Source organism: Natrix helvetica (assembly GCF_964273705.1).
Source record: "Natrix helvetica genome assembly, chromosome: 1".
NCBI classification, from domain to species: Eukaryota; Metazoa; Chordata; class Lepidosauria; order Squamata; family Natricidae; genus Natrix; species Natrix helvetica.
The window spans coordinates 169,788,565-169,807,193 of NC_138548.1; the positions used below are offsets into that span (position 1 = coordinate 169,788,565).

At 38.1% G+C, this 18,629-nt stretch overlaps 1 protein-coding gene across 1 annotated transcript in view; it reads left to right on the forward strand.

Moving 5' to 3' along the window:
• Positions 1–18,629, forward strand: part of ITGA4 (integrin subunit alpha 4) — a 50,220-nt gene that overhangs the window by 14,077 nt on the left and 17,514 nt on the right. Inside the window, exons 7-17 of the mRNA XM_081935293.1 lie at positions 1,266–1,351; positions 2,088–2,150; positions 2,251–2,388; positions 4,031–4,142; positions 5,043–5,137; positions 6,759–6,849; positions 10,709–10,754; positions 12,604–12,758; positions 14,599–14,756; positions 16,774–16,923; positions 17,646–17,722. Of these exons, the coding sequence (XP_081791419.1) occupies positions 1,266–1,351; positions 2,088–2,150; positions 2,251–2,388; positions 4,031–4,142; positions 5,043–5,137; positions 6,759–6,849; positions 10,709–10,754; positions 12,604–12,758; positions 14,599–14,756; positions 16,774–16,923; positions 17,646–17,722 (1,171 nt within the window). The remainder of the gene's footprint in view (positions 1–1,265; positions 1,352–2,087; positions 2,151–2,250; positions 2,389–4,030; positions 4,143–5,042; positions 5,138–6,758; positions 6,850–10,708; positions 10,755–12,603; positions 12,759–14,598; positions 14,757–16,773; positions 16,924–17,645; positions 17,723–18,629) is intronic.

The window sequence follows — 18,629 nt, forward strand, 5'->3', positions numbered from 1 at the left end:
TTTAACTTGTACGTTTCACTCAACAAAGTGAGTGAGAAATAAGCATGCTGTGGAGCTAAGCAGAAGCTTCAAGTATGATCAGCATTAACTTTGAGCCGTCAAAGTTCGTATTCATTCATATTCTTAATAAAGGAAAATGTTAAGGGACTTTGTTGTCTTCCAGACGTATGGGATTTTCCCTTTTAGCGCTGAACCTACAACAGGCCACACAGTTTATGGATTGTAGTTGTAGTAGAGTTAGACCATGTATAATTGACAGACTGGATTTTATTACAGATTTTAGTTATTTATTATTTTATATTAAAAAATTTAATTGTATATTTACTGAACACTTTTATTTGTTCTGGTATCTGGTCTAAGACTAATAAATTGGGAGTTGGGGGAGAGAAACAACTTTGAGCCCTCCATGGACTTTATTCGTATTCTTAGAAAAGGAAAATGTTAATGGACTTAGTTGCCTTCCTTATATATGGGATTTTGTGGGTTATGCAAAATATTTTGAGTGTGAGACATTTCTTGTGCTGTGCTTTTCGTTTAATGTGATGAGGGTTGTAAATCAGATTCCACCAGAGCTGATATTAAGATACTGCAGTTTCTTCTGTTTTCCCCAAGAATGTGTAGCATGCATTACTTTATTGCACTCTTTATGTAGAAAATCTATTTATTTTGATTCTAACTCAAAGGATTGTTTCATTTTTTTAAAAAAAAATTATTCACCTTTTAGATTTTCAACAGGACATATGCAAAGCAGTTCTCAGTGATTGCACTGCATATATATACACCCAGGAAGTTGGTTTTATAGTCAAACTTACCAATTTTAACTTTGGTGTAAGCAAACATTGAGCATTTCCCTCCCCCCACCCCTTGTTCAGTCATTCTGTTCAGTAAGATATGTCGAATGTGCCAATTCAGCATATAGTGGCATGTATTCCCACCCATATTGTGAGATAAACAACAGAGACACCTGATTGCCCTCTGGGCAGTATAAATGGGAATTATTCTATAGAAGCATATGTCCACATTCTGTTGAAATATCCTAATAGTTGTACCTAAATAGATTGCTAAAGGGATTGGATATCGAGCTTTTGGACATACAAGCACAGACTTAGTCTGTATATTTGTATGCAAACACACTCATTCCCAATTAATTGGGAATCAGTGCTCAAATAAAGAATTCCTTTAATCTAAAATTTCAGATTATTTGCAATGAAACAATGCTGCACCCGAAAACTCACTGCTTCCATTCACTGTTCTTTTATGGATAGGTTATTCTGTTGGAGCAGGTCACTTCCTTTCTGCAAGTAGTTCAGAAGTAATTGGAGGTGCTCCCCAGCAGGAGCAGACTGGTAAAGTAAGAGGATTTTCTTTAAAGTGGTAGATTATGAAAATATTTCTGTGTAAAAAATAAATGTATAGCTTGCAATGATACGGAAGAACTAACTGCCAGAGGTTCTTTGATGATAATGTAATAACACGAGGCTATTTTTTTCCATAAATGTTTTCCAAAGACATATTTTTCATGTATACATATGCTGCTTGTTTCAGTGGATGCAACTGCCAATGTGTATTTGTGCTAGAGATGGTCAACGATCCTCAGACTTTTATCCACCAAGTATTAATAGAAGGTTCATTTTTTCATTGCTAGAAGACTTGACGTGTCCAATTCAGACCATTGTCAAGAGATGTTCCTAAGTTGATCAGTGTTGCACTTTAGTGACCCAAGACATTTTGCTGCCTGAAGTGATTTCCTACTACTGATCTGTATAGAGAAGCTGGCTGGATCAGTGATTGAACCCTACATTTTAACTGATGAAGTAACCTCCTATTTCAGCTAAGACAGCAAGCAAGATTAGGTCAAATTGTGCAACATAATCATTTTGACAGAGGAACAGGAAGTTCATGAAAGTTGCTATGGCTTACTGCAACCCCATTGCCTCAGGCAGTTGCTCCATTCAGGCCATTTCTCATTTTTCACCTTGTAGAAACACTATATTTTATTAGCTTCTTTTACTGATAAAAGAAACTTCTTGGGTTTTGTTTGTTTGTTTAGGGCCTCTGATGCAGCTGACCTCTGTTGTTTGTTTCAGGTTTACATTTTTAAAATTGAACCCAAACAACTATCAATTTTAAGTGAATTAAGGGGTAAAAAGGTAATAATACTTCTGCATTTATAAAGTTTGTTAAATGTCACGATACATTCATACACCTTGGTGATTTCACGGCTAACCATTTTCTCTTCTGTGTGGGTAGTTTGGTTCTTACTTTGGAGCTACTATTTGTGCGGTGGATCTCAATGGTGATGGCCTTTCAGATTTACTAGTTGGAGCACCCATGCATAGTAAAGTCAGAGAAGAAGGAAGGGTTTATGTTTACCTCAACTCAGGTTCTGTAAGTATTTCTTCATTCTTGTTGAAGAATGTTGTGGGGTTCATTAAATGGATAAAAGATCCATTCCTAGGCCCAGCTTTTTCAAAACTATTATTATTTCTTTTATTCATTAAACATGAAATTCAGTCATTATTATTATTATTATTATTGCTTCCTTTGCAGGTAGAAATGTTTTAACATGGAAATGCAACAAATTTCTAGATAAAGCATCTATTTTGAAACTGTCAGAATATAGTTATGAAATTTTACAGTGGTCCAAATATTTCAACTCTTCTTCCATGCTATTTTTTTTCTTCTTCCCCACACATCTATAAAGAAAAGTCATGTTCTGACTGGTAGTGTTAGAAGGAGCCTTTACATCTGGAGACACCTAAGTTTTTTCTGACTAATTTCTGTCTTGTACCAGGTTAGCTTAGAGCAGTGATGGCTAATCTTTTTCATCACCAGGTGCCAACCTGCGTGCCGGAAATGGCACACAAAACCATCCCACAAGGAACGTGCAGCCTCGCTGGCCTTTGCACTTGTGGGAGTGCCGAAACCCAGAAGAGAGCATTCTGTCACACATGCATGTGCCGGAACCTGAACGTCCGGTTTCTGGCATGTGCACCCAACAAATAGCTGGCCTTCGCACATGTGTGCAACGAAAACCTGAAAGTTTTGGTGCCGGCGCGCATGCGTGATGGAACGCTGCTCTTCCGGGTTTCGGCACTCCCACATGCATGAAGGCAGGCTAGCCAGTGCACATGTGTGCATAGGAATGCAGAAGAGGAGCCAGTGAGGCCACACATCCCATGCGGGATGGCTCTGCATGCCGTTTCCAGCACGCGTGCCACCACATGCTTAGAGTGATGCAAAACAGTTCTTGGATGTCATCCCCCCTCCCTCTTTATAATTGAAAGATAGTATCGAAAAGCTAGGAAGCACAGCTACTTCTTTACATTTTTATAATGCTGTTGAAAGAACATTCATGGAAGTGAAACTGGGCATGTAACTTTTTCATGAGAATGGTTAGCTACAATGGATGGCTTCTTTTCCTTCAAATGTTGTTTGAACATCTGCATAGTCCCACTTTGAAAATGATTGACAGGAACTCTACTTTTTAACTTTTGGGTGTGGATTTTGATTTCTCAAAGTTATATAAACATACGACACTTTTAATGAAAAGGCTTTTTCATCTTATACTTGTAATTTACTAAAATGTCCTTTCACCCAGAAGCCAAGTCACTTACAGAGACTAAATGCCTTTAATTTAGGTTTCTCCTTTGTTAAATGATCCTCTAAAGGAGATGGCAGTGAAGAACTTTGTAGAGCACCATTGAAGTGTATTTCTACACTTCAAAAGTTGTTTTCTTCAGTTGAAGATTTAGTCAGTTACTTGTGTGATTATTTGGGGTCAGGTGAGGTATGACTTCCTTAATCAGTTTTCAGCCTTAATGATTTCATATAGAAAGTGTGACTGAATGACTCTGATACGGAGAACATTTTAATTTGGTAACATGCCTGGAGATTTGTGAAAGGTACACTTAATGGAAGCTGCATGTGGTTGCAGGATACAAATTATACACCTAAAAATAAAAGAGAACTCCTCATGATTGTAATATAATACCTAGAAACTCGGGGTTAATCAAACTTATTTTTATAGGGAGCAAAGATGGTGGAGCTGCAGACAGCACTAGCTGGAAGTGATTTGTATGCAGCAAGGTTCGGCGATTCCATTGCCAATTTAGGAGACATTGATAATGATGGCTTTGAAGGTATTATGTTTTTTTTTTAAAAAAAATCTGTAGTAGTGTAAAGGGAGGATGCATTTCTCAGTATTACCTGTAAGTGCCGCTATTCTGAACCATGTCTAGAGATGCATGTAATTATTTTAAGAGTGCAGAATTTTGATTCCCTGGTTATGTCTAGCAGAATATTTACAGTACAGCCAATCAAAACTGATGACTTCTCATCTAGCACCCCCTTTAATTGGCAGTAGCAATTTTTGTCTCGAGAAAAAGGTTTTCCAAATTCTTAACATCATTTTGTATGCAACTTTCAAGATGATGAATTCTGATTTAAAAAAATAATGTTGGCAGAGGAGCGTGGGTAGGAGTTTCCATGCAACATCCTTTCCCCTTTCATCCCTTTATGTCCCCCAAGTCCATTGTGGTGATAGAACTTTTAGAGAATATTCAGGGAGCGTGGGACCTATTCAGGAAATGGAAATTTATTTTGCCCAAGAAATCTATTTCCCATTGGATTTTGCTTGGTATAATTTATAATTGACTGAAACGAATTGTGTAAGAATGTACAGCAGTTGACATTTCTCTGCTTTACTGCTTCTCCATATGATCTATGAGAGCAGTTTAATAATTTCTATACAGAGATAGAGCAAATGATAAGTTTCTGCTACATTTTAAAGTTCTCCAATAGTTAATTACAAGATAATTAGCTTATTGGAATATCCCTCCCTAGCTCTGAGGGTTTGTCCCCTAATACCGATCTGCCTTTTTCTTCTTATTATTCTGTCCAGATTTCTCTTGTGATTCTTCTATAAAAAATAATTGAAGGGAGGGATCTATAGTAGTCATAATTATGTTTTTATTTAAAAAAAGAATTGTACAATGTAATTAATGCATGGTTAATTTCATTTTCCATTGTTTTTTAAACAGATATAGCCATTGGTGCTCCACAAGAAAATGATTTAGAAGGCTCGGTTTATATATACAATGGCAGAGAAGATGGAATATCACCAACCTTTTCACAAGTAGGCCTATTTAAATTGTCCTTGTGACTACTATTTTTAATATCTCGCTGTTACAGATTAGCTGTTCATTGGTTTAAGCAGGCTCAATTGTCAAGGACCCTGCTCAGTTGTTCAATATTTCCAGATAGGTTTGGATAGGTTTTCTCCAGCGTGGAGTCCTGGAAGACAATTGCCAATTTGGACTAGATAAGCTAGCATAAATCAGTTTCTCATATTCACATTTTTTTATATTAAGCAGAACATGGAAGTGGAAAGCATGCAGGGTAGGAATTCATTGACAGAATAGTTCCCCAGTCACAAATTCTGTGTTACACATGCAAAGTAGGAGTAAACTGGGGCAGAGAAAGAGGAAGGATTGAATACCTAACGAAGATCTTAATTGTCCCAATTACTTGGTGCTGTCAGTGTTGATTCTTAATCGAAACCCTTATGCATGCTAACTGTATTTTGCTACTTGCTTAACAGCCCTTTCCTCTATCAGCCATTAATGGGAAAAAACCCACTTTGTATCAACTCTTTTCTATTAGTATTAAATGGCAAATCTAAGTGAGTCATAATATCAGACTTAATGGTTCACAAGTAGTCCAGCTCAAATGTAGAAACAAGCTGCTTGTGTTAACAATATTTTAAGGTAGCAGCACAGAAGTATTTGTAGAACAGAAATGCATATGCCAGGTTCCAAAGCCACCTGTAGATGTTGAAAATATTTTACATATCCCATCCCTGTCCAAAGTTGTTACCAAATTGTAATATTTAATGAGACAGAAAAAAGACAAAGTAACTAATGTTACCTCTAACCAGTGTAATTATAATTAATTATATCATGAATGCATTCCTTTAAATGTGGATGGATTGAAACCAGTGCAACTTTTTCTGTGTCGTTTCCCCCCCCCCCCCTTTAACTTTTAAGAATATGGCCAATTTTGTGTTGGCCTAATAGACAATCTGAGGATGCTCTCAGACCACCTTACCTAATCCTAAGAAGATATTTGGGATATTGAAGGTATCATCATTTATACTTGGCACCAGGAGTGATATGCTCTGAAGTTTGCTACCTGTTTGCTTCACGAGTGCATGTGCGCTTCACCCACACCACAGGCGCTAAGAAGCCTTTTCTGAGACTGCAAAAATAAGTAGAACAGCGAGGGGTTGGGAATAGCTTTGCCGCGGGATTTAGATTTGGTAGAAAGCAGGATTTCCTGCTTTCAGGCAAATATAAATCGTGTGGCACAGCTGATCACCGGAACTTTTTTAAAACTTTTTTTTAGCATTATTTTTACTACCGGTTTCACCTGAACCAGTAGCAAAAAAATGCTTTTAAAAAGTTTTTAAAAAGTTCCGATGATCAGCTGTGTGATAATCAGCTGTGCCACGTGATTTCTAGTGAATATAAATCGTGTAGCACAGCTGATTGTCGCACAGCTGATCATCGGAACTACCAGTTCTCCTGAACTGGTAGATTTTTTTTACTACAGGTTCGGGCAAACGGTAGTAAAAACCAGTAGCATTTCACCCCTGCTTAGCACTGAATACAAAGCTCCCACAACGAAGGAAGGATGATTTTATTTTCTGTTATTTCTCTACTGCAGCTTTTTTATTTTTGTTTTAATAATAATTTTAGAGAATTCAAGGACATCAAATCAGCAATAGTTTACGCATGTTTGGTCAATCCATATCTGGGAGAATTGATGTAGACAGCAATGGGTATTCAGGTGAGTTAAGTACTTTGTGTGCTTTAAATCACTTGGGCAATGTTTTTTATTTCTTGCACAACTGTCTGGGACATAAACCTAAATGAATAAATAAAAATCATTATGAAGCAAATAACAAAATACAATAGAACTGGCATGGAACACACAAGTTGTAAAAAGCAATTTAAAGACAGCCTGTTTATAAGTAAGTTAATTAATATGCATGGTCCCATATGCATCTACTTAGCATTGAGTTTTATTGAATTAAACATACCTTTCTAATGCTTTAAAATTGTAGCATTGCTATGCTAATTTTTTTTTCAGACTAATGTACTGGAATTTGACAACTTGGAAAAAAGAAAATGGAAAAATAGAACCAGACATATAATTTTATTAGAGGTCTTTAGTAGTGGGGTAAGAAGATCAAAACACTTACAAATGTTAGTGCAGTATACCTACATGTGACATTAGTATTTTGCTCCATTCTGTATTAGTAAATCAAATTTAAGTATTCTCCTTTCATTGTAATATTTAGTTTCTTCCGGCTCCTCTAATGTCCAGCCTTCAAAAGTTCCATCCTATCATTTTAAGAATTCAAAATAACAGCATATTCTCATGGGAAAGAGTCTTATAATTAAGAATGAAAATTCTGTGACCTTTGAAAAGGCACTAACCATGATTTGAGCAAAGATGACTACTACCTTGTCTCCCAAGCTTTAAACTCACCAGAAATCACTGTCTTGTCACTGTAGGGAGCAGCTGTAAGGAGCACTTGTGGGCGATCTCAAGTTCTCTCCTTGTCTGGAGAGAGCTGGTGCAAAGTTCCCAAAAGATGCCCTAATTATTTTATGAGCCGTGAGACAAAGTTCAAAAGAAATCCAGTCATTGATTAGGAGCAACATTTTGACATGTTGTTCTGCAGAGCTGAAACTGATTTCTGGTTAATGGTCTCTGAACTTTACCCCTTGCCAACTCGTCATTCAACTGCAATTGTGAACCCCAGTTTTAGTGGAGCAGTCTCTAGTTTAACATTTGTTCCCCAGAAGTTGTGGGCAAGATAATTCTAGAGGGACCTAGAAGATAAGCCACATAAAGCTTTTTAGTTTATACCAGCACTTTGAATTGGAATCAGAAGCAATTTAGCAGATTAGTAGGGAGACCATCACATTTTGGAAGAGTAATAGTTTCCAAATTCTCAAAGGCAGTCTTATGTAGAGTGCATTGCAGTCTTTAACTTTGTGGTGCTAAGGGAATGAGTCATAGTTGTCAAAACTTCCTGATCAAAAAAGTGAAAAGATCTGGTCTTTCAATTAATGCACCAACTGAAGTTGGGCAAAGCCTCCCAACTCTAATGCTCCACTAGCTTTTCTAGCAGGCAACACCAGGAAGAATCCTAAACAATGAAGCACACCTTTGGGAGAATTGCACTTCTGTCTACAGTGAACACAAGTCGGGGTAGAGCCAGCGTGATCATGGCTCCATCTTGCAAGGATTTAATTTGAACTTACTTTGACCATACAAGGTCATAGCTGACTACACAGCTTCAAGACATTGGGTGAAGATTTCCACAGTATTCTCATACAGCCTGGATTAGCAGTGTGCAGTATCCTTCCTCCCAGACTGGCTGCTGACTTTGCCAATGGTATCATATAAACGTTAAATTGTTTAAGGGAGAGAACCAAGTCCTCTTGCACTGCACAGCAGAGCTTGGCTGTTTGTGTCCTGGGCTGGAACAAGAAAGGAGAAAAGCCAATGTAACAGGGTGCCTCCTGTCAGGGGAAAAATGCCCTGGGGAAATCTGAGATCAATGGACCGTGGCTGATTCCCTTCCGCATATCTTTTGAGATATTAAAAAATAAAATAAAAGTCTTTGACAAGTATATTCTAATTAATAAACAAACTTTAATACGAAAATAATAAAAGTAAATGAAACAGAAAATAACTAATTGTTACATTTTGATAATAAAAAGCTCCGGTTGCCAAGTTGGCAGCCGAACAAAGAAGAAAGGAATTTTGGAATGTGTAACGCGTGCGCAATAAATCACTTTCAGATAAGAACTTTTTGTTTTATGACCTGCGCAATAAAGCTTTCTTAGTTTAACTCTTGAGTGTCAGTTTAGGCAGTTCAGGCCTAGCGAACTTTTTAACATCGTGACACCTCCAATCTACAATCTTCACTGGTGGGGTCCGGTGGAATCCACTGGTCCAGAAGAATGCCATGATAATAAATAGGATGGTCATATCATGAAAAACATGTGAGGTATTGATGAACAAGACTTGTTTGTTCTATTGCTCCTTCTCTAGACCACATGCAGCTCGAGAACACTGTTTAATTTTGTTCATGACTTACTGAAATGTGAATTCTGCACTCTAGAAGCTTCTATCCAATGAGTATCACCCTTGAGAAGCCCAGAAGAAATCATGAAGATGCTCTCTGAAGTGTTCTCGCCAAATGTTCCTGGCATATTTTGTTGAAAATAGAAGCATGCAGGCATATTCACTGAAATTTTAACAAGTTGATTTGTCACATTGAGGAAATAGCCTCTGCATGCAAGATTTTACTTGAGAGAAGTTATAAAGAGAAGATTCAAAAGAAGAGTGAAATGAAAATAAATCATTATTATAGTACTCATGTTAGCTACTGTCTAACTTTGACTCTTAGGAAGTGTGAGGTGAAGATTAGATGTGATGTACCAGCACAGAGGCTAATGATGTTGACAACATTCTTTTTTCCTGTATATTGTTGGAGGTAGTTTGTAATCCAAACACATTTGCAGGCAGAACAAGTCCTTCAACAATTCTAATAAATATTTCCTAGGAAAGCAAAGAGAAATAAAAAGTGGACTGGACACTTGGTATATATACACCACAACTAGAATGTATATCATTCTCTTCCAATGCTTCCTCTCAAATATTGTGGAAAGTGCTTTTTTGACGAGAATATTTTGTTATAACTCCTTCGTTAATTGAGTGTTTCCCAGAGTGATGCAACAGACCCCTTTAGGCAACCAACAGAAGGACAGAGGGACCGTATGTTCTATGGTGCCAGAAGAAATTAGGAAGCATGCACTAACTTTATCCACACATCCCTAGAGGGGAAATGCTTTTTCTTTGCCCATTGAAACTAGGATATGCTTCAAGGTTTCTTCACTTTTCCATATGTTCTTGATTGCATATGGAATTTGAAGCAGCAGCATGTGTAAGAGAAGGAGTCAAACTGATAAAAGCAGTGCTATGGCATCATGAGGCACTTCCTGCTTTTTTTCTACATTGGATATTATATTGTACAGAGGCCCCAGAGAAGTGGAATTTGTGCCATGATGCCACAACACTGTTTTTCTCATTCTGACGAATTCAGTAAGATCCCACAGATGTTACTGAGGCAAACTACCTAAAGAACCTTTGTCAAAATGTAAAGGCCAGGGATGGTTATGTTCAAAGAACCCCTTTCCCCTGCAACATATAATTGGAAAGAAGACTGCAGAAGAAGGGGGAATCGTAAATTACTATCTTTAGATTTTGAGCAGGAGTTTTAATTTTTTGCTACAAATAACTGATCTTCCATTTAGAGGACTCTACAATTTACTTTCCTCCATTTCAGATTTCTTATGGATTTGGAGCAGAAGTAAATAAATAAATTAAAATAATGAAGCCATATTTTGATAAATCTGTTTTATGATTTTAAACATGCCTTAATGTATCAGCATATTCTTGTAATTAATGATGTGCAAACAGCACTTTGATGTAGTCTGGAGATGAATGTGCAATAAAAGAGAAGTGCCAAATAGAACATTTATAATGCCTCAGTCCTCAAACTATATTCCTGTTTTATTTATTTATTTATCCAGTCATTTATTCAGTCATTCATTTATTTTTACAGATGTAGCAGTTGGTGCTTTTTTGTCAGATTCTGCTGTATTACTGAGGTGGGTAGAACACATTTTAGGGTTAGAGGCAACTGAATCACACACACGCAAACACACACACACACACACACACATATATATATATATTGTTGTATTTGTGCTGATAAATAAATAAAGGGAGACTAGTATAGATCTATTTCAACCTATTTAGGTCTCATCAGATAGCCATACCCTTACTGGGAATTGAACCAGGGCTGTATTGCATATTAGGCCGATGTAATTGCCACTAAGCCACAGGCTCTCTTCCTTATCAGCTACCTCTGTAATGAGCTGAAGGACAGAAAGGGGGACTAGTGAGCTCCCTCCCATATTTGGGCATACCAGGGGTTGTAAAACACACACACACACACACACGCACACACACATATAATTTCATCAAGCTCTATTAAATTCTGAACTTAATCATTAAGCTAGAGCAGTGATGGCGAAACTTTTTTGGCTCGTGTGCCACAAGTGGGAGCGCAGGGGGGTTGTGTGCGGGCGTGCCGCACCCATAATGCAATGCATGACTCCCCAGTGCGCATGTGCGCACAACGCGCGAATCTCCCCATTTTTACATGCTTTTTTCGCCCTCCCCAGGCTCCAGAGGCTTTATAGGAGCCTGGGGAGGGCGAAAAGAGCCTCCCCTGCCCCCCGGAGGCCCTCTGGAGGCTTCAGGGACCATCTGGAGGCTTCCTTGAAGCCTTCGGAACGCTTAAAACAACCCTCCGAGCAAACTGGAAGTCACTTCCGGTTTGCTTGGAGGGTCGTTTTAAGCGCTCCGAAGGCGTCAGGGAAGCCTCCAGACAGTCCCAGAAGCCTTCGGAACGCTTAAAACCACCCTCCGAGCAAACCGGAAGCGACTTCCGGTTTGCTCGGAGGGTCGTTTTAAGCGCTCCGAAGGCATCAGGAAAGCCTCCGGACGGTCCCTGAAGCCTTCGGAACGCTTAAAACCACTCTGGGCAAACCGGAAGTCACTTCCAGTTTGCTCAGAGGGTTGCTTTAAGCACTCCGAAGGCATCAGGGAAGCCTCTGGACGGTCCCTGAAGCCTCCGGAGGCCATCTGGGCGGGCAGGGGAGGCTCTTTTCGCCCTCCCCAGGCTCCTATAAAGCCTCTGGAGCTTGGGGAGGGCGAAAAATGGCTTTTAAAAAGGTGAACTCAGCTGGCCAGCATGCGCATGAGCGCTGGCCAGCTAACGGCAGTGCCTCGCGTGCCCTGACAAATGGCTCCGCCTGCCACTTGTGGCACGCGTGCCATAGGTTCGCCATCACTGAGCTAGAGTATTAGTATATCACTTAAATCTTTAATATATGGGACCATTAGGAGTTACGGTCTAAGCAATGGGAACCTCAGAATTTATATATCTCACAGTCAAGTCTTGCATACTAGGATATTGCCATTAGGTGATCATTAACAATCAGAGGATGATTTGAAGTCAAAAGGAAAAGTAGCATTTCTTCATCAAACTTTCTCAAGTTAAACTATTTATCTGTACCTAGCACAAAACTCAATCTGTTTTCAAAGTAAGTATGTGTACTTTGATCCAGATAGAGATTTTTAACTTTCAGAAGTGGCCCAATTCTTTCATCCCCATCTATGCCTTTCTATAAAATCTCTTTATGTTATCACACAGAAAGGCAAATGGCACTTTGATCAGGAAAGACAAGCAAGGAAAGAAAAAGTCAATCTCTGTTGTTCAGCTCAGTACAATTCTGATCTTAAATAATAAATTAGACTTGTGTGCTATTTAATTAATATGTCATTTGATCTGTTAGAATCTTAATTCTTGTATATGTCTTTAAAAAATTGAATGCCCGTCATTATTAATATTGATAGAACATCTTGTGATCACAAATTTCCCCTTTTTAGGACAAGGGCTGTAATTATTGTGGAATCATCCTTAAAACACCCCAACTCTGTAAACCGAACCATACTGGACTGTGTGAGAAATGGACAACCAGCTGTGTGTGTTAATCTAATGCTTTGTTTTAACTATACTAGCCAAACCATTCCAGGTTACATAGGTAAGCCTCTATGTGCTTAGCACTTTCATAACTGAATATTTTAAAAAAAGTTGGTGGTTATGACAAATTTATTACTAGCTGATCCATAAATCAAAACTAGTGGTTATCCACTACTATTTTATCAGTAATTTAAAATACATATGAGGGTTCTATGACCTCTAAGTTCCCTAGAAATGGTGCCTCTGAAACTGGCAGCAAGATTTCCTGTCATTTTTTTATCGGAAAGCAAGAAAGTAAGGCACACCAAGTTGCCAAAATTAATCCCCCCCCCCGGGGGGGGGAAGGTCAGCTTTCAATAGCAAAAATCTTGGTGATACTCATTTCATCTCTGGCGGCCAATTGGTACGGTAACATTTAGGGGGAAGGCACTCATATGGCAAGAAGTTCCAAAGACAGAGAATCCAAGACAGAGAGTTAAAGAGTTCACTTCTACAAGAGTGTTTTAGGATGAAGGTTCCTAACTCTGGCAGAAGGCAATGTCTGGCGAGGATGAAACCCAGTGATTGAAAGGGATTAAGAAAAATAGCAGAAATTCAAGTTGGTAACAGAGCAATAACAGTTCCTTCAATATCTGTCTCTTTCTTGAAAATTACTTCCTTGTCCTAAGTTTAGAAATGAAGCCCTGTGTTTTCTATATGTAAACTATATACATATGTACACTATAGTATAGTATATATATGGATAATTTATATTATAATATAGATCGTATAATATATACAGTATAACACACACACACACACACATAATACTGCATATGTGTGTGTGTGTGTATGTATATGTGCATATGTCAGAGGTAGTATTCTGCTGGTTCTCACCGGTTCAGGCAAACTGGTAGTAGCGGCAGCGCGAGGCTCCGCCCACCCACCCAGACGTCATAATGAAGGTTCTGTGCATGCCCAAACGTACCACATGCATGGGTGTGCACGCTCCCGCTACCGAACCGGTAGTGAAGATAAGAGGATACCATTACTGATGTATGTATATATTCCAAATATGAATAGTGGAACTTTTTTTAAAAAATACTAAAGTTAATGTGATCTAATATGAGAGCAAATTAAGTTTTTTGGTTAAAAGCATTAGGTTAGAGAGAGGAAATTCTGAATTCTGGTCTTGCCTTAGGCATGGTAGTCTTTAGCCAGTTGTTCTCTCTCAGGAAAAGGAGACTGCAATCCATTTACAAAAATGTTGCCATGAAAACAGTGCAGAATTCTCCAGACATCTCTCAAAGGCATGGGCATGCACGCACACACGAAGAGACACAGTGTAAATAATTTGAAAGTAATTTATCCTGGCATGATTAGCCCACAATGTTCCTCCTTAGGGGTTATGATAATAAAGAGAGTGTTTTGCTCATAATCTTGAGGCTATGTTCCCCTAAAACATATGCATAGGCATTTGTACTATAATTTACTTTTCAAACAGAGAATAAAAAGGTTAAGTACATAGTATTTTATGCATATTATCGTGTCTTGGTAAATTACAAACTTAGAGCATGCTCTGGAGAAAAGCTGCATATTCTTTAAGCAGTGTCATGTTTGTATGAAGACAGAACTATGTCACACCAAAAGGCATCAACATGTCCTCGTTATTTACATGCTCGCGCACAAGCACATACCAGATTCTGAATACACATTTTGATATTTTTTTCCTTTTAAGATTTAATAATAAAAAGTGATGTTCCAAAGATTGGACAGAAAAATCCTGAAAATGTAGAACCACTTACAACTGGCTTCCTTGTTTATGTTAACATAAGTAGTAGCTCACCATCACTTAAATGAATATGGAAATGTTATTAAAGATTTCTTTTAATCCTTCCTCTTATTTTTTTTAATCTTTACAGTATTGCTTTATAATCTAAGCCTGGATATTAATAGAAGGCCAGATACTGCAGCGAGGTTTTATTTTTTCTCAAATGGAACCTCTGAAGCCACCTCTGGAAGTGTCCGGATCTATGGCAATAACAATGTTACATGCAGAACCCATCAGGCATTCATGAGGGTAAGATGGTCTTCATTGTTGGGATGGAAGTATTCACTGAGAAGGTTATCCAAAAAGCTGTAGCTGTTAGAAAATCTACAGCAAACTCTTACCATGTTTGTCAAGATTTATTCAAGTCATGAAAATAGACACTTTTGCTTCTTACATCACAATTATGTTTCACATCAGTGGTGGGTTGCAGGTGGTAAGCCCTAGTATGGGCGTACCAGAACCTGCCTGGAGCACTGAGTACCGGTACGGTGCTCCGGAGGGCCCGCCTGCCCACGCTCCTTACCTGTCTTTAATATCTTCGGCACTTACGCGCACAGCTCATACAGCACCTGCACGATGCTCCGCCAAGCAGCTGGAGCATCGCGGAGGCATCACTGGATGCTAAGACGCATGCGCATGCTGCACGTATCCATGTGGACGACGCCAGGCCCGTTCCAACCATACCGTTGGAACGGGATCCGGAACCCACCACTGTTTCACATCTATCACAAGTCAACTATGGAGATTTTCAGTCATGCAGGTCATGGTTGTCCCAAAGGTGCTTTTTCAAGAGGCAACTGGACTTTCTTGGTTTTCTTTGAAGACCTTTTGCTTCTCATCCAAGAAGCTTCTTCAGCTTTTTCTTTCTCCTCCTGCAACTTTTGACTTTGTAAGAAGACACGAAGGTTAAGTGAATTTGGTGTCAGGTATCAAACTTCCATTTTCCAAATCGTGCTTTGTTAACACCTGAGAAAATAATAATAATAGCTAATTGGTGTAAATGAAAATAATATAGAGCAGATGCAAGGAAACCTTGTGGAAAATCAGAACGAATTGGAAAACATGTGAACTGATTAAAACAAACTTGTTATTGAAAGTTAGGGCAGGGAACCTCCCACATCAAGGAAATAATTTAATCAACTTTAATATAATCTGTGATAGATTTTATTTTTACAAGCAGTTAAACACAATATAAAAACTTCCATACTTAGTTAAATGTAAAAAAAGTGTACTTTTTCCAGCATAAAAGTGTCGTAATTATGTAGCGTACAAGATTCCATTTCTTGTATTTAAACATAAATTTACTTTTTAAGTTAAGAATGACTTTCGTTATGCTCAATGGGACTTACATCCTAGTAAAATTAGGACTGCACCATTAATCAAAGAAAGAAATAGAGTATCAGCTTCACTGCTGTTTCAAGATTTATGCTCATTCTTCCACTATCCTTCCTGAGTCCTTCAATATAGGCAGCACTTCAATCTGTATTACAGTACAATAAATCTAAGGGGCTGAAAACATTTAAATACGACTCAGTGTGAGCTTTATAAATCGATTGAGTAAACAGTGTGGGCCATAGGGGGAAGGGTATCTTCCTTGATATTAGGGATGCGGTGGCTAAGACACTGAGCTTGTCGATCAGAAAGGTCGGCAGTTTGAATCCCTAGTGCCATGTAACGGAGTGATCTCCCGTTACTTGTCCCAGCTTCTGCCAGCCTAGCAATTCGAAAGCATGTAAAAGTGCAAGTAGAAAAATAGGAACCACCTTTGGTGGGAAGTTAACAGCGTTCCACGTGCCTTTGGCATTTAGTCATGCCAGCCACATGACCATGAAGACCTCTTCGGACAGCGCTGGCTCTTTGGCTTTGAAACGGAGATGAACAGCGCTTCCTAGAGTCGGAAACAATTAGCACATATGTGCAAGGGGGACCTTTTACCTTTACCTATCTTTCTAGAGCAATAAAATCTCATGTGCTCTGTGTTATGAAAAATCTTAATAAAAATTATGCTAAAAACATTCTTAAATATGCAATGTTCAAGCTATTTGGACTTCATTTTTTTGCATACCGTTGCCTGGGGTTTGCTTTTGAGTGGATTTCCTCAGAAGCATTATAAGACAGAATTCAAATTTGGGATGTACGCTGCCATGCAAAACCTTGTGTGTTGTTTCAGGATAAATGATGAAATCTAGAAACAGCTTATATTGTTGATTGGTAAATATTGTTTCCAGTTCTATGCAATTCATTTATTTGATTTCGCCATGTTTAGAAAGATGTAAGGGATATTAGGACTCCTATACATGTTGAAGCCACCTATCACCTGGGACACCATGTTTTGAAGAAGAGAAATGCTGATGAACTCCAACCACTCCAGCCAGTACTTCAGCAACGGAAGGAGGATAATATTGTGCGCAGCAAGGTAGGTCAAGTATTCTTCTCGTCACCCATAATTTTGCTGCATCTTGTCATAAGGCAGTGTGATATGACTGTCCCAGAAATTGTTTTTGATTATTTTTGTTGAGAAATGGCAACAACTGGCTAATTATTTAATTTATTACTGTTTTTTTAGGCAAGTTAGGGGAAATATTTTGCTTCTTTCTAGGGTTTGGCACCTTTGCATATTTGTGTGTCGGAAAGGACTTTTGTGGCTTTTTTTAATAGCTATTCTTATAAGAACACCCCGTGTTTGATGTTGTGGTTTGTCGGAAGCTTTATGTGGTGAAAAGGGCTGATTTGAACTTTTGGTACAGTGATGACAAAAGCCTTTTATTTCAGAAAGATGCCCTTTAGATTTATTTAATGTAATTATTTCTTTTCTTGGTTTTGCTTTTGGATTTTACTTCATAAAGTTATAAAACATTTTTTTATCCTTATGAACCCCTTTTTCAGGTTTGTGTTTTATTTATTTTTCCCCCCAAGAAAATATAGCCACTGTAATTATTGATTTAAAAAGCTGCCTAAAATGAGCCTTCCGTAGAGACAGAATGGCATGAACTGAAATAGAGGGTGCCAAATTCGTGTAATTTGAAAAGCAGAAGATGACATTTCCTTATTGGATATTTTGGATTTCATGGTAATAATGTTTTTGAATATATACGTTCAAAATTGTTCTAAAAAGTTGTTTCTGTTCTTCTTTCAAAGTTTGCCTTTGCAAGATTTTGTACTCAAGAAAACTGTTCTGCAAACCTTCAAGTTTCTGGAAAACTTATATTTCCAAAGTAAGTCCATTATAATTGAGAGAAAGTGAATAAGGTTCATGAACTTAGCTTTCTATCTAAAAAAGTTCTTTTTAGAAAGATTGGAATCAGGTATCAGAAAGTTCTGCAAGGCATAAAGAATCATGTCTGAGTGGAGTCATAGAGGAGCTGAGTAAATTGACACAAAGATAGCTGAATAAACATGTGGAGCCCTGGCACTGTATGAGAAACTATGTTTATATGATTATATTCTGCAATTATTCTGCTATCCTCAAAACATATTTCACTGGTCTGTTTATATATACTGAACTATTATATACAGTAGTTTGCTTTTTTTGTTCAGCATACTATGCAGACTGTTTCCAGTTCAATGTTATTTGTTTAATCAGGTCAATCTGTCCCATTCAACAAACAATGGTTTAAAAAACCTGGCTTGATAATACGTGTGAATGCAACAAATGCATTAATGTCCATATAGACCATTGCACTATAATTTAACAAAATAGTACATTGTTGAAATAGCATAGCAACTCCCTAAGATTAGATAATATAAAATATTCCTATAACCATTCAGTCAGGTGGTACAAGCTCACCTTGGTGCTGCCACTTGATTAGATAGAACAATGAAATTCCACTCATGCGCAGATTTATAATACCTTCCCAAGCTATTTTAGGCAGAGAAGGAATGTTCTCCCTTTTTTTTCTCTAGAAAGCATAGACTTACTCACCACAGACTTTGCATTTACTAATGGAAAGCATACACCTTTCTCCCTGGATCTTTGCATGTCCTCTGTTATAAAATTGTACCTGTCACCTCATGCTGTCTTTTGCTTCCTACCCTGTAATGATAATTGGAGATCTGGCATTAATGAGAGTTGATTCAGATTGTGGGAACTCCAAGGAGTTTATAAGGGGCTCATAAGTGTTT